Source organism: Bubalus bubalis, chromosome 1, assembly GCF_019923935.1.
Source record: "Bubalus bubalis isolate 160015118507 breed Murrah chromosome 1, NDDB_SH_1, whole genome shotgun sequence".
Lineage (NCBI taxonomy): Eukaryota > Metazoa > Chordata > Mammalia > Artiodactyla > Bovidae > Bubalus > Bubalus bubalis.
The window spans coordinates 172,730,584-172,744,924 of NC_059157.1; the positions used below are offsets into that span (position 1 = coordinate 172,730,584).

Sequence of the window (14,341 nt, forward strand, 5' to 3'; positions counted from 1 at the left end):
ATTAGGAAAATTACAGCCAGGTCTCACTATCTCAAATTCTTCCATTCAAAACCAAACCATTTTCAGTCTGTCTCACACTAGTTATTCTTCAGTTATTCTGACGGGTCATGCAACACTCTCTGAGAAATTCTCCACATACCTTGGGCCCCACAGAACAGGGAGGATAAGTAGGGCTGGAATCAATCCGTCATGAGCTGTGCAGCATCAGGGCAAAGCCAGCTGGTCCTTCCTCCTTGGCTCTGGAAAACAACCGGGTCAGCATCACTAAAGGAAGGGAAAAGGAGGAGGACTCCCTGGCTTTGGACTTAGGCACATTGGTGACAAGCGCCATTCAAAATATTCCCCTCTAGGAGAACGCTGGGTGGGCTGGGTCAGCTTTTTTCTCTTCTATAACACACAGTTGGCCCTTTGTATTCAGGAGTTCTGCAGCCTGCAAGTCAACCAACCAGATCCATCTGCAGTTGGTTGAATCTGCTCATGTGGAACCGCAAATAGGAGGGTTGACCTCACTGCACCATCTTATACCATAAGGAACTTGAGCATCTGAGGAGTTTGGTATCTCTGGGGAACCCTGGAACAAATCCCTCAGGGATACTGAGGGAAGACTGTACATGCTCACTAACATCACCCCGTCTTCACTGAGATGATGGACTCAAGCACCTCATCCAGGTGGGCTCAACCCTGCCTGCACCCTGGACTCACCTGGAGAGCTTTAAAAACTACCAAGGCTAGGACGCCACCCCCAGAGGTCCTGATTTAATTGGTCTGGGGAAGGACCTGGGTCCTGGGAGTTTTTACAGTATTCCTCAAGGGATTCTAACATGCAACCAGGCTTGTATAGTCATATAATACAGCTCATTAACAGGAGGACCCAAGGAATTGGTCCTCAAGGAATTCACTGTCTAACCAGAGACACTCAGGGCATGTCTGGTGTCTGGGGAGAGATCCTTGATGCCTGTGAGCTCTTTGGACATCAGTGGCTAAGCATGTGAGATATTTCAAAGTCAAGTCCAGAACCAGCAGACGCCCTTTGTGAAGCCTCCCTTGGTTTGATTGTGCATGTGTGTGTGTGTGCCTGTGTGTTTACCCACTGATGTATGTCCTGGGGATAGTCCAGAGAGGCGAATGCAGATGCCTTGACCCCAACTCAGACAGTTAATGCCCAGGAGGGAGGTTGGCAGTTAGAGGTCCCCTGTGTCTTGGGAGGGGTGGATCACAGAACAAGGGCCCCTTCTCAAGGGGCGGTCACAACTCAGCCTCTGCCAGCATCACCAGCAAGGAATGCGGGCTTGGTCTTACCACATCTCCCTAATTTTTAAGAGGTCAGAAATCTGGATTTTCTGTTCAATTACTTGATTTTTTTTCTGAGTTGGGCTCAATTTCATTAAATCACACACATACTTTAAGTAGAATGACGAAACCCCATCTACAGACTGGGATGGGACCCAGGCCCCCAGAACTAGAGAGAACAGCAGTCCAACTCTCTGTGTTTTAGATTAAAAGTGGAGATTTTCTCTCCTCACTGCGGACCTGGGGAGCAATGCACAGGCTGTTTTGCCCCTTTGCTGAGGCACAGGTGTGACTTATGTTGGATAGAGGTCCCGGGGAGTGGGTAAAACTGTCCTGGCACAGATCAATTGCCATGTGACTCTGCGACCTGTCGCCTGCTACCATTTTGGCTGTGACATCGTAAGGTGATGAAGCCGTTGTTTCTTGGTGAAAGAAACCCCCCGCCAAAGTAGCCAACTGCTGTCATGATGGGAAGAAAGTAAGGGAAGGAGGGGTGGCTCCAGAAATTGGGAATGTGACATTGAGGGTAAAGAGAGACTGGTGGGGCTGATGGGAGGGCATTCGGCAGGGCTCGGGTCTGTGGGGAACCCAGCCCACCGTATGCTATTTTGCAGACAATTAAAAAGTGATTAGCAGGACTGTTTGAGTAAGTGCGTCTGTCAGGAACCTCGGAGAACATGCCAGGGGTGAGAGGGCCAGGGGCTGGGGGATGACGGACACTGGCCCTGGGTGGTAAGGAGGTGCCCAGGGTGTCCACGAGGGAAAGGCTGTCGTGTGTGTGTGTGTGTGTGTGTGTGTGTGTGTTGGTTGGTCAGTCACTAGTCATGTCCAACTCTTGGGACCCCACGGACAGTAGCCCTCCAGGTTCCTCTGTCAATGGATTTCCCAGGCAAGAATAATGGAGTGGGTTGCCATTTCCTTCTCCAGGAGATCTTCCTGACCCAGGGATCGAAAGCACATCTCCTGCTTGGCAGGCACATTCTTTACTACTAAGCCACCAGAGAAGTCCAAGTGTGTGTGTAGGAGGTACCAACACACAAGGAAGCCTGGACGTGTGTCGCACATACACAGGCAATCTGAATGGGAACCTGGGGCAGAGAAAACAGGGGCTCTCAACCTCAGCTCAGCTCACAGCGGCGCAGAACCTCCCGCTTGGAGCAGATTGGGGCAGCCGGAAGTTCCCCTCATCGAGAGGGGCCCCCACCATCCACTCCCTATCACTTGTTTGGCTCCCTTGTGTTTTTCCAGAACTCAGCATCTCTCCAGAGGCCTTCCTTGGTTGCCCTCAGCAATGGGATCCCTCTGCTCCCCACTCTGGTGCCCTTGGCCCAGCTCATCTTTTCCCTCTGATGTCATCTCACAGTTGTTTTGCTTCTGCATCATCACCTTTTCCTTAAAATGTGAGCTCCATCAGACAGCCCACACCTCCCTCCTGTCCCTAGGCAGTGCTGGGTGCATGCAAATGCCCAACAATGCCTGCAGAATGGCCAGGGAGTCAGAGGCCTGAGGTTCCAGAGGATCCAGGAAGTCCTCCCTGCCACCCGCTTGCCTCCCCTCCCCGGATTCTCCTTGCAGGTTCCATGGGCACCCTAACTGTAGATGGGACCCCTCTACCCGCCACCAGGCCTTTGCTGAGTCCATGTGTTTGATCCCAGCACTATGTAGGAAGGAGCAGGCCCAGGCCCTACCATTCCAAGGCTCATGGACCAAAAGCAAATGAGGTCACAGGGCAGAGAGGGGCTCCAGTTCACGTGCTTGAGCAGGGGTCCTAGGTGCCAGGAGAGGCATCGTCAGCCTGGGAGACAAGGAACTGACTCTCAGAGCAGGTGGACTTTGGTGGGTGGGTTTAGGAGGCTTCGTGGAAGAGAGTGGCTCAGAGCTCTTTGGGGAGGGTGATCCTGGAGAACATGCAGTGAGGACTGGGAGCACACTGCTGAGGGAAAGGAATTACATGAGCAGGATACAGTCGAGCTGGAGAGCTGGTGTTGAAACTGGGACCTTATGAGTTGAGAAAAGGGTCCTTACCCTCCGGTAACCTGGTCTAGCCCATATATTGTGTAGAGAAGGGGTGACTTATCCAAGGTCACAGCATATATAAATCTGGATTCAAACCCAGGCCTCTAACCCCAAAGCCTGAGGCAGCGCCTGCCTTCTACACCCCAGACCTGCCTGAGGCTGAGTCCTGGCCTGGGGTCCTGGGGGTGGTGCAGCACGTCTGGTTCTTTTGATCTATCCTCACCAGGGCTGTCTTCCCTAAAGAAACAGCTGTGAAGTGCCTTTTCCAGGAAGCCCTCCCTTCAGGCTCTATCTGCTCCAGTCCCTTCAAGAGCTCCCTCTTCCTTCATTAGGCTGTGCCATGAATGACTCCACTGGGGATGGATCTGCTTGAGCTCACGGTCCTCAGAGGCTGGCAGAGTGCGTGTTGATGGCCTGTACTGCTGAATGGATACTGCACCAGTCCTGGCCTAGAACCCAGCCTGAACTGGCTCCTGACTTCCTTCCAACTCTGAGCCTGGCTGACCCACACACTCACCCTTTGGCAATCTGCACTGCTCCTTGTAGATGGCATGTCCCGCCAAAGTTGCATCCAACCCCACTTTTGGGTCACTTTGAAACTGTTGGCCTTTTGGGTTTATCCTGCTCCACCCTGTGCACCTTGAAGAGCCATCCAATGGATATCACAGTGCTGGCATCCATAATTTGGCCTGTTTTTCCACCATTGTAGTTAGCCTTATATGGCCCCCAATCCCAGGCCCGTTCTCTTGGCTGGGGCAGGCCTTTGTAAAATGCCTAGAGTCTGGGCTCACATGGGGACAACCAGACAGAAGAGATGGGACGTGCCTGGAGAGGGAAGTACAGGCCTGCCTTCTCAGGGTTTGGCAGCTAGGCTGACAGAGGACGCTCTCCCAGCCCCTCCCCAAAAAGCAGTGAATAAACAGCTGAAGGACTGAACAACAGACTTTATTAGAAACGCTCTTCATTCATCAGTCAATTCACATTAAGGTGGCAGGAGGCAGTGCCGTCTGAGGCTCTGGTGTCCCACTGTTGCGACAATTTCCAGTTAAAAATCGGTCTGGGCAGGGAATGTTGGGAACACAAGAGATGTTCTGTGGTGGTGGCGGCAGCAGCATGGGTCCCCAGGGAGGACAGGCCAGGCTGGTGGAGAAGGTGCCCCATGTCCACCCTTCCACTTACAAGGCTGCCCCGTGGCCCCAAGCTGATAAATACACAGCACGTCACACACGCATGAGCGGGCGCGCACACACACCCACACAGACACACACACACACGTGAGACAGAAGCAAACTTGCGTTGAGTCTCCTCAAGTGAAAAAATAATGCGCTCAAATAAAGCTTTGTGGCAGCCAGGCTGCATCCTGAATGGACAGTTGCCTGGAGACCCTCAGCCCCCCGGGAAGGCTCCCCAGCCAAGGACATCACCCCCTTGGGTGTCACAAGGCCCCCAAGCCCCCCAATAGCACCTGTGGACTAAGTACTGCCCTCACCACACTCTTCTTTTAAAATGCATCACTACTTAAAATAACAACAATAATAAAGGAGACACTCATTCCCTGGGGTGAATTTGTCAGACTCAGCTTCCCTGAAGAGAGGTGCCTGGAGCTTCCAGAGCCTGGGGGTCAGGGTTGGGAAGGGGAACGCATGAGAGGGGAGGTAAACAACATTCAGAGAGGTAAGCTGGGACGAGTCTCAACACTGCGTTGTCCGCTCACCAACTCCACAGCTGGGCATCCCTGGGTCACAAGTCTTTCAAAGGGGCAGAGCGTCTGAAAGTGTCCTGACAATCCTGCTGCTCTGGGAGGGGCGGGGGCCCAAAGGGCACGCATCAAGCTGCTTTCACCATTCATTATTCAGAGGCAAAGTTCTCCCCAGAGCGGGCCAATTTTCCCCTGGCCCTGTCTGCAGTGGGGCCACCACACAAAGTCTCCTGCCCAAATATTTTATTCATTCTCTTGAATAAGGAAACAGGCTAGCGGATCAATATCAGTGGCCGCTGTGTCCTGCTCAGCGGGGCAGAATCTCCAACCCGGCACGGGCTCGGCTCTTCCTGGCTTCCAAAGAGGTGTCTGACTTCGGAGGGTGGCTTCCAAGGCAGCAAATCCTTTTGGCAACAGACATTGTGTTTCCAAACTGGGGAAGACGTCCTGGCCTTTCAAAGAACTGAATGTCCCGGTGAACCAGGGTGGGGAGGGAGACTCCTTCCTGATGCACTGTGTGACCGAGAAGGGACAGGCCCAGGCTGTGGGTGCCCCCGCTGCCCCCGGCTCACTGGTACTGCAGATAGTTCTTGAGAGACTGAGGCAGGGGCAGGGAGCTGATGTCCTGCAGGCGCTGGCGGCCCAGGGCCAGGCGGATGCATCTCCGGCACAGATCCATCAGTGGCAGGGGCTCGGCTGCAAGGAGAGGGAGGAGGGTTAGAGTCTTATGAGAGCCTGTCCTCACATCTCTCCCATCCACCCCATGCACAGTCCCAGATACCTGCCCCGGGACTGCCCTTCGGGGCCCTGAGCTCCTCTGAGAAGCTTTCTATGGTCATATTAGGAGAAACTGAAGGCTTAGAGCAGTGTTTTTCAAACTGTGGGTGCAACAGACTAAAGACTCATGGAATCAATTCATTGCGTGGTGACCAGCGATAAAGAAAAGAAAGGGAAAGAAAAGAACAAAACAGAGAGGCATGCCCATAGTAAGGGCATGCTGTTCCGTGAAAGCTCTCTTTCCGATGTAGGTGTTTATCATGTCTCAATGCAAAAAATACTTCTCATTGCAGGTCATGATAAAAGTTAGAGCAGCTGACCTAGGGTGTATCCTCTTAGAAACAGGTGGGGCGGGGGCTATTTGGAATGTCTTTAAACCCTCAAACGTCTCCTCATAATCTCCTTTGATAGTCAGTGGAAGAATGCATTTTCTTCTAATGTCTATTTCTGGAAAAAAATTCATGAATTAAAAGTCATCCACCATGGAACCTCTGGACATAGGACCAAGTTTTAACTAGGTTTATTGCAGACACACTTATGAAACTCTTATTCTCTTCCAGGCCCTCTGATCGGACTCTGGGGATACCGATCAGGCCCACTGATTGGACTCAGTACAGACAGCTCTAAGCCAAGGCCAAAGACAGCCCTGAAAGTGGAGGAAGGCTTGATGTCTGGAGGTTTAAACACATGAATAACTGTAGTAGAGTGTAACATATGCAGTATGTTACATGCACAAGGACAGAAGCCAGGCCATTGTTTGAAAAGCTTTAAAGGGAGGATACCTGAAATGGGGTTTTGAAGGGTGAATAGGAGTTTTATGTGATGTGAGTTGAGTCGTGTTCTAGGCAGAGAGAACAGGTAAAAGCATAGAGGTGTAAGATAGGACAGGCTGGGAGGTCTGGAGAGAGGGGCATGGTGCTACTCATCTGGATCAGGAATGAAGAGGATGCTGCCATTTGCTGTCTCATGTGGCTCGTGCAACCCTAGTTTTCCCAAGCCCACAGGAACATGCTAGAGGCCTGCAGCTGCATCTTAGCACTTTCTTTTGGTCAATAGAACATGTGATGTTTAAAAAGCATTCTATAACATGCTAAGATACAATAAAACTGTGAGTGATAAGCACTAACACAAGAGCTGTGATTGGAATAATATCACAAGGGAATGGAAAGAATGGGGGAGTGTTGAGAGTGCATTTTATAGGAATTTTCATTTATTGGAGTTGCAGAGTTAATGGGAAGAACCCTTAAAATCAAAGCCAGACTTGACTGCTGCATTGGGAGCCACACACAGGAGCATACCTAGCCGTCCTTCATGTGGGGCGAGGATGCCTGGTGGCATATCTGGGTGGAGTGTTGGTGGTTTTAAATGCTCTCAGCTCTGTATCCTCTTTCCATCCTCATACAAACTCTTTAGGCTGACCAGGGAGGCCCAGACATCCCTTCTTTCCCTCACCCAGAGTTTTGTGGTCACATGGTCAACATGCTTGGGCCAACACCTGACACCCCCCCTCGAGATGTCCTTATCTCCCCCCTAGCAACACCCCTGCACCCAGCTCTCCTCCCCCTTTCCCCACCTGGTTCCCATCCAAGCTTTGCACTGTCCCCAAAATTAGGCCTCTGTGGACCCCTTTCCCTGCCTCTCCACCTGAATTGTCCCATCTTTGACCTTTTGACCTTCCCATGATCTCCTTTTAGTTCCTGTAGAACCAGTGCTTGCTGTCTGTGCCACTGGACATTAGGGAGAAAAAAACCTTAAGTCCTTATTTAATGAGAAATTGCTACTTACTTACCAGGCAACAGGAAAGATGAAATACAGTTGTAGTTACTGTTACTGAAGGTGTGTTATGAGGCCAGGTGCTGTGCTAAGCTCTTTGTCTTTCCCAACTCATGTGCTCTTTAGACTTCCCTAGTGGCTCAGAGAGTAAAGAATCTGCCTGCAATGCAGGAGACCTGGATTCGTTCTCTGGGTTGAGAAGATACCCTGGAGAAAGGAATGGCAATCCACTCCAGTATTCTTGCCTGGAGAATTCCATGGATGGAGGAGCCGACAGTCCATGGGATCATAAAGAGTCAGATACGACTGTATCCACTCACATGGGAATCAGGTAGGCGCTATTATCATCCCCATTTTAAGGAGGAAGAAATAGAAATACAGAAGAGGTAAGTTACTTGTCCTAAGACACACAGCTGGTAAATGGCAAAGCTGGGAGTTGGACTCAGGCAGCTAGAAACTGAAAATTGTCTTATATCTTAGCCACACTTATTGAGCTTCTATTGTCCCTTTGCTATGTTAGGCTTATTTCATTTAGAGTTGACACCATCTACTTCAGAAAAAAGGAGACTAAGACTCAGAGGGAAAGAGGCTTGTCTGGACAAGCACAGAACAAAAGCCTGTATGTGGAGCTTCACGCTGCTTCCTTTAAACACCATGCAGTAATGAAAGATCACTTAAAGTATGAAGAAGGAGAGGGTCTCCTGCCTCCCAGGCTCACACAGTCCGAAGACTCTTACTCTGGCTCTGACCACTTTTCAGGTCACCAATGACCATCTCTCCCACCATGAGGTCTGCATCCACATAAAGGGCTGCCTTAGGGCCTTAGGAAGCATCACTATGAACAAAGCTAGAGGAAGTGATAGAATTCCAGTTGAGCTATTTCAAATCCTAAAAGATGATGCTTTCAAAGTGCTGCACTCAATATGCCAGCAAATTTGGAAAACTCAGCAGTGGCCACAGGACTGGAAAAGGTCAGTTTTCATTCCAATCCCAAAGAAAGGCAATGCAAAGAATGCTCAAACACCGCACAACTGCACTCATCTCACAAGCTAGTAAAGTAATGCTTAAAATTCTCCAAGCCAGGCTTCAGCAATACATGAACCATGAACTTCCTGATGTTCAAGCTGAGATAGTTGGATGGTATCACTGACTCAATGGAGATGAGCTTGAGTAGGCTCTGGGAGTTGGTGATGGACAGGGAGGCCTGGCATGCTGCAGTCCATGGGGTCACAGGGTCAACACATCTGAGCGACTGAACTGAACTGAACTGAAAGGGGCTGCCCTGCTACCAAGACGCCTTTTCTGCTCTCACACCTGCCCATTTCAACATGGATCCTGCCAGCCATATTCCCCTTCTCGCATTCTTCAGGGCCATCAGACACCCCCCTCTTCTGGCATACACCCTCTGGGGGATCTCCAGGAATTCGAAGTCCCTGATTTCAAGCTCCAACTCTGCTAACTCTATCTGTGCCTCTGTCTGGCACTGGGAGCACTTGTTTCTTCACTTGTAAAATGGAGCAACAATCCCCAGGTTCCCAGAGAAGATTAAAGGAAATGACAAAAGCATAGTGCCTCACCCTGGGCATGGTGCATAGCAGGAGCTAGGGAAACTGGTCCCCACTCTTGGTGTACTGGTGGAACAGGCCTGGGCACCACCTTGACTGGAAGTGCTCTCTTCCTTGGCCCAGACAAACGTGGCAAGGACTTTATATTTCATTTTTTTCTTTTTACCTTAAAATTTTTTTTTAGGGCTTCCCTGGTGGCTCAGTGGTAAAGAATCCACTTGCCAATGCAGGAGACATGCGTTCAATCCCTAATCCAGGAAGATCCCACATGCCATGGAGCAACTAAGCTCGTGCACCACAACTACTGAGCCTGTGCTCCAGAGCCCAGGAGCTGAAACAACCCAGCCCTTGTATTGCAACTACAAAGACCAGGCACTTAGAGCCCGTGTTCCATAACAAGAGAAGCCACCACCGTGAGAAGCCAGCACGCTACACCTAGAGAGCAGCCCCTGCCAAACACAACTAGAGAAAAGCCCTCAGAGCAACAAGAATTCAGCATAGCCATAAATAAATACATAACATTATTTTTAAAATTTTAAAATTAAAACATTTATTCTAAAAACAATGAACTTACAGAAAGTTTGTGAGTATGGTACAAAGAACTTTTTTCCTGATCCATCTGAGAGTAAGTTGCCAACCTGATGCCCAGTCACCCCCAATCACTTTAGTGTGCATGTCCTAACAAATGGGCAATGGGGTCATTCTCCTGTATGTACCACAGTGCAGCCATTAAACCAGATTATGTGCCACCACTGCCATGGATTAATGATACTCAGGCCCCATTCAAGGATCACCCACAGTTTCAAAATGTCCTTTCTAGCCAAAGAGCCCAGCTAAGAATCATTCGTTGCATTTAGTTGTCCTGTCCCTTTAATCTCCTTATTCATTGTTAAATTACAATTACAAGGAGATGGTGAATTTAAAAGACATCAGCCTGACACATCTGTCTTAGGGCCCCCAACCACCAGCCTGGGCCTGTCACAGGGGGATGGCCCAGAAACTGTCTATTAAATGAATGAATTGACTTGCTACTTTGGGGTGTGTCTTCTGTAGCTGTTTCAAGCTATTGAAATAAATTGCTCTCAACTGGCAAGGTTTCTGGCTTAGCTCCCCATACTCCTGTAAACCCCCTGAGAACAGGGCAAGAGGCTTGTGATGAGGGCTAATGAGTTAGAAAGTATAATGCACTTGGCACAGTAACCAGCACATAGTAGGTGTCAGACATTTGGCACCTCTGACTATCTCTTCCCCATCCAGGTCACCCTTTGTGAGGATGAGCTTGGGCAGGGCTGTTAATGAGATGGGGTCTGCTGGGAGGCCAGGCTTCCCCAGTGGCTTAAATGGCAAAGAATCTACCTGCAATGTGGGAGACCAGGGCTCAATCCCTGGATTGGGAAGATCCCTTGGAGGAGAGCATGGCAACCCACTCTAGTATTCTTGCCTGAAGAATCCCCATGGGAAGGAGAGCCTGGCGGGCTACAGTCCATGGGGTCACAAAGAGTTGGACATGACTGAGCGACTAAGCACTGCTGGGAGGACAGCAATTCTTTCTTTGAGTGACGGGAGATGGGTTTGCATTTTGAAACAGGAAAATTTGGAGCTGTTAAGGTTTGACAATCACTGCCAGGATTTAAGAGCTTTTGTAAGAGCTTTAAAGCTCCAGGCACATACTAGGTCTTCAATGTCCAGAATGCTAAGCCTGGTCAGCAAACTCAATTCTGTGTGTTCCCTGCCCACTTAGGAGCTGAAGAGAGGGAAAGAGCTCTGTTTTTCCCCATTCCTCCATAGTCACTGAAATCAATCCAGAGCCCAAACTCCAAAAGAATTGAGTCAAGCAAGAGGGGCTGGAGTTCAGAGTGTGCCTTTAGCCCTCAATGTGAAATGTAAACCATCTCTCCTAATTTCTGAGGGAACTTTAACTGATGACTTCACAGCAACCCCAAAGCATACAGAGAAAGTTCCTGCCATGGCTGTGGAGCTTCCAGAGCTCTGAGGATGTCCAGTGTGGCCTGGGCCATCCCCCAGCTCCTCTTTCTTGCTCCCTCTGGCTTTGGAGCCATTCTCAGAACTGCCAGATGTCAAGGCTTAGAAATGATCACCCAGGTGGGAAGAGAAATGCAGCATCTTTCAGCGTGGGAGCTACTCTCAGAAATATTTTCTGACAAAAATGTATTTAAAAAGGAATCATTGTTTGCAAAACTGAATTTCCAAATAACCAATAAATACATGAAAAAGTGCTCAATTTCAAGAAGTATCAGGGAAGTTCAAATTAACACCATGATGTGACTCTGCTATATGCCAACAACAATGGCTGAAGTGAAAATAAGGTAGTGGTAAATGCTGGTGAGGATGTGAAGCAACTGGAGTGCGCATATGGCTTCAGGAGGGTGTGTAAATGGGCACAACCATTCTGGAAAACTGGGCGTGTCTACTGAGACTGCACCTATGGCCCACAGCCTCCCCTGGTATATACAGGCTCACCAAAATGCATGTGCTTGGATGCTTCAAGAATTCTACTCTCCACCCGTGGTGGAGTGCACCTACAAGCTGTGTCTTCCCATGGTGCAGTGTGTGTGGTGTTTAGTCGCTAAGCTGTTCATTCTCAGGGGTGATTAGTGGGCTCTTCTCATGCTGTGTGTGCTTAGTTGGTCAGTCGTGTTCAATTCTTTGCGACTCCAGGCTCCTGTGTCCATGGGATTCTCCAGGCAAGGATACTAGAGTGGGTTGCCATGCCCTTCTCCAGGGGATCTTCCCAACCCAGGGATCGAACCCAGGTCTTCTGCACTGCGAGTGGATTCTTTACCAGCTGAGCTACCTGGGAAGGCCCCAGTCTCTTCTTATAGTAGAATACTAATCACCCATGAGAATGAAGGAACCACGTGTGTGCATGCTAAATCGCTTTCAGTTGTGTCTGACTCTTGTGACCCTTTGAACTGTAGCCCGCCAGGCTCCTGTGTCCATGGGATTCTCCAGGCAAGAATACTGGAGTGGGTTGCCATTTCCTTCTCCAGGGGGTCTTCCCAATCCAGTGATCGAACCCAAGTCTCTTATGTCTCCTGCATTGGCAGGTGGTTCTTTACCACTAGCACCACCTGGGAAGCCCAAAGGAACCACAATTACATTAAAAAAAAAAATGGATGAACCACTCTTAATAATTCGAAGTGAAAGTACTTTATGGTGAAACCTTATCTGTACAGAGCTCAATAGCAGGATGATGAAATCGGGCAGTGGTGACACTGGGCATGAAATCGGGCTTGGTGGGGAGCAGTGACTAGGGAGGACTGGATATTGTTCTGCTCCTTGATTTTGAGTTCTGGCAATACTAGCGTGTTTAGTTTGTAAAAACCATCAGGCTTAATCACCTGAAACTAGTATACTTTCATCCTATATGTTATACTTCAAGTTTATGTTAAAAAAATTAATCACTGGCTGAGTTAGGAATGCCTTGTCTCCCTGGTGGGCACCTTCCCACCTTCCCACCTTTTGGCCTCAACAGACAAAGTCGGTGGAAGGGGCTGGCTTGGAATCCCAGCTCCTGCTCTCACCACCAGTGGTCCAGAGAGCTGGCTCATCCTCCCAGAGTTACAGTTTTCTCATCTGTAAAACGGGAGTAGCAACACCTCTATCTATGCCTTGTGATGATGGTATGACACAACATGCCTCTTGCTGCAAAGGCGTTTTCTCTACAGTATGTCTTATGTCATCAGCCCAAGAGGAGCCTTTAAAAATAGTAAATAATTTACTTATTATGGTCCTAAAAATGCCCCAGTACGTCATCCTAATTGACAATGCTCTACTCTTTATGAAGACTTACTGGAGCCAGGGCTGGATGTCTGGTTCCGTGCTAAAAATATCACAAGGCAATCATTTCCAAAGTTCTCCAGTGAGCTGAATTTTTGATAATTCTCCACCACTTACCCGCTGCGTGACCTACAAAACTTCCCACGAGCTCTGTTTTCTTGTCAATAAAATGGATGCATTAGCTCCTCTGGTTTTGATGGTCTATGTGAAGGAAACAGTGGAGATCTAGGCAGTTGGTGCCTTAAGCTCCTTATTTGGGTCCCTAGAAGCCTCCTCTGCTGATGGTGGGGACATGCCAAGATACCAATTATCACCCTACCCCCATTCCTGCAATCATATTTTGAAAAAAAAAAAAAAGATGAACATTTTAAAGGTCAAGATATGAAATTCTTTCGAAACAGTTTAGACAATGGTCAGCAGATGGGGGAAGCTTTCAGTGACAGCTCTGAAATCTGAACTTGAGTAGACACTTTGTTTTCAGGGAAAGAAAGAGAAGACACACATGTGGGCAAGCACACCCACACTCTGCATGTCAGACACTGTACTAACCACTTTCCACAGACTACAGTTTTGGTGTCTAAGGACTCACAGCATTGCCTGCATGCCTCTAGGCCTCCCTTCATGCTGTTCCTTCAGCTAGAACACCCTTCCCTGTACTGCCTGCCAGACATCTGTAGGTCCTCTTTCAGGACTCAAATTAAGTGTCGCCTCCTCCCTAATGAGGTGGTTCCCCCACCCTCGAGGACTGCATCTGTCAGGTGTCAACCCACTTAGCTAACTATACAAATGGAGGGATGTGTCATTACCAGCTCACTTCTAAAATACAGCACCCCTCTACCAACTAGCCCTCTCACGGCCAACAGAGACCTCGGCTTACATCTAGAAAGCTCATAGCATCTGGAGTTTTCTCTTAGCAAGCTTCACTGTTTCTCCAATTAAAAAAAGGTTGTGACTACATCTGGGACAAAAGCAGCATCTTCAGATGAACAGATGCTTGTTCAATGCCAACAAGTATCACGGGCACAGACACGTCTATCAGGTGGAAGTGCCCGAGGGGCTGGCCCACCCACCAGCTCCCTGACCCAGGACTCGGCAGCAAATGATGCTCACCTAAAGACTCCACGGTGCTCCCAAGCAGAGGGGAACTACACTGCCGTGGAGTGAATAGCAGCTGCATTTTCAGATGTGTTCCATGGCTCTAAAAGAAGAGTCTCTGCCCACCCAGCCTGAAAGTTACTTCAGGAGATACTCCAGCAAAATGAAAAAGGAATTCAAGAAACACGATGGCACAAGCTTCCAGGAAATGGGGAGAGTAAATGGAACACAGAAGCAAAGGAAGGTAGAGTAGGTGATATGAAGACCCATTAGATTGTGATGCTTGGAAAAGCCTCCATCCAGCGGCTGTCATGTCTCTAAAGTG

The 14,341-nt window shown here is 49.2% G+C and overlaps 1 protein-coding gene across 1 annotated transcript in view; it reads right to left on the reverse strand.

Moving 5' to 3' along the window:
• Window positions 1-4,235: 4,235 nt before the first annotated feature.
• The window catches only part of SPSB4 (splA/ryanodine receptor domain and SOCS box containing 4), an 85,847-nt gene continuing 75,741 nt past the window's right edge, over window positions 4,236-14,341 (reverse strand). Inside the window, exon 3 of the mRNA XM_006078046.4 lies at window positions 4,236-5,701. Within this exon, the coding sequence (XP_006078108.1) occupies window positions 5,574-5,701 (128 nt within the window). The 3' untranslated portion in view covers window positions 4,236-5,573. The remainder of the gene's footprint in view (window positions 5,702-14,341) is intronic.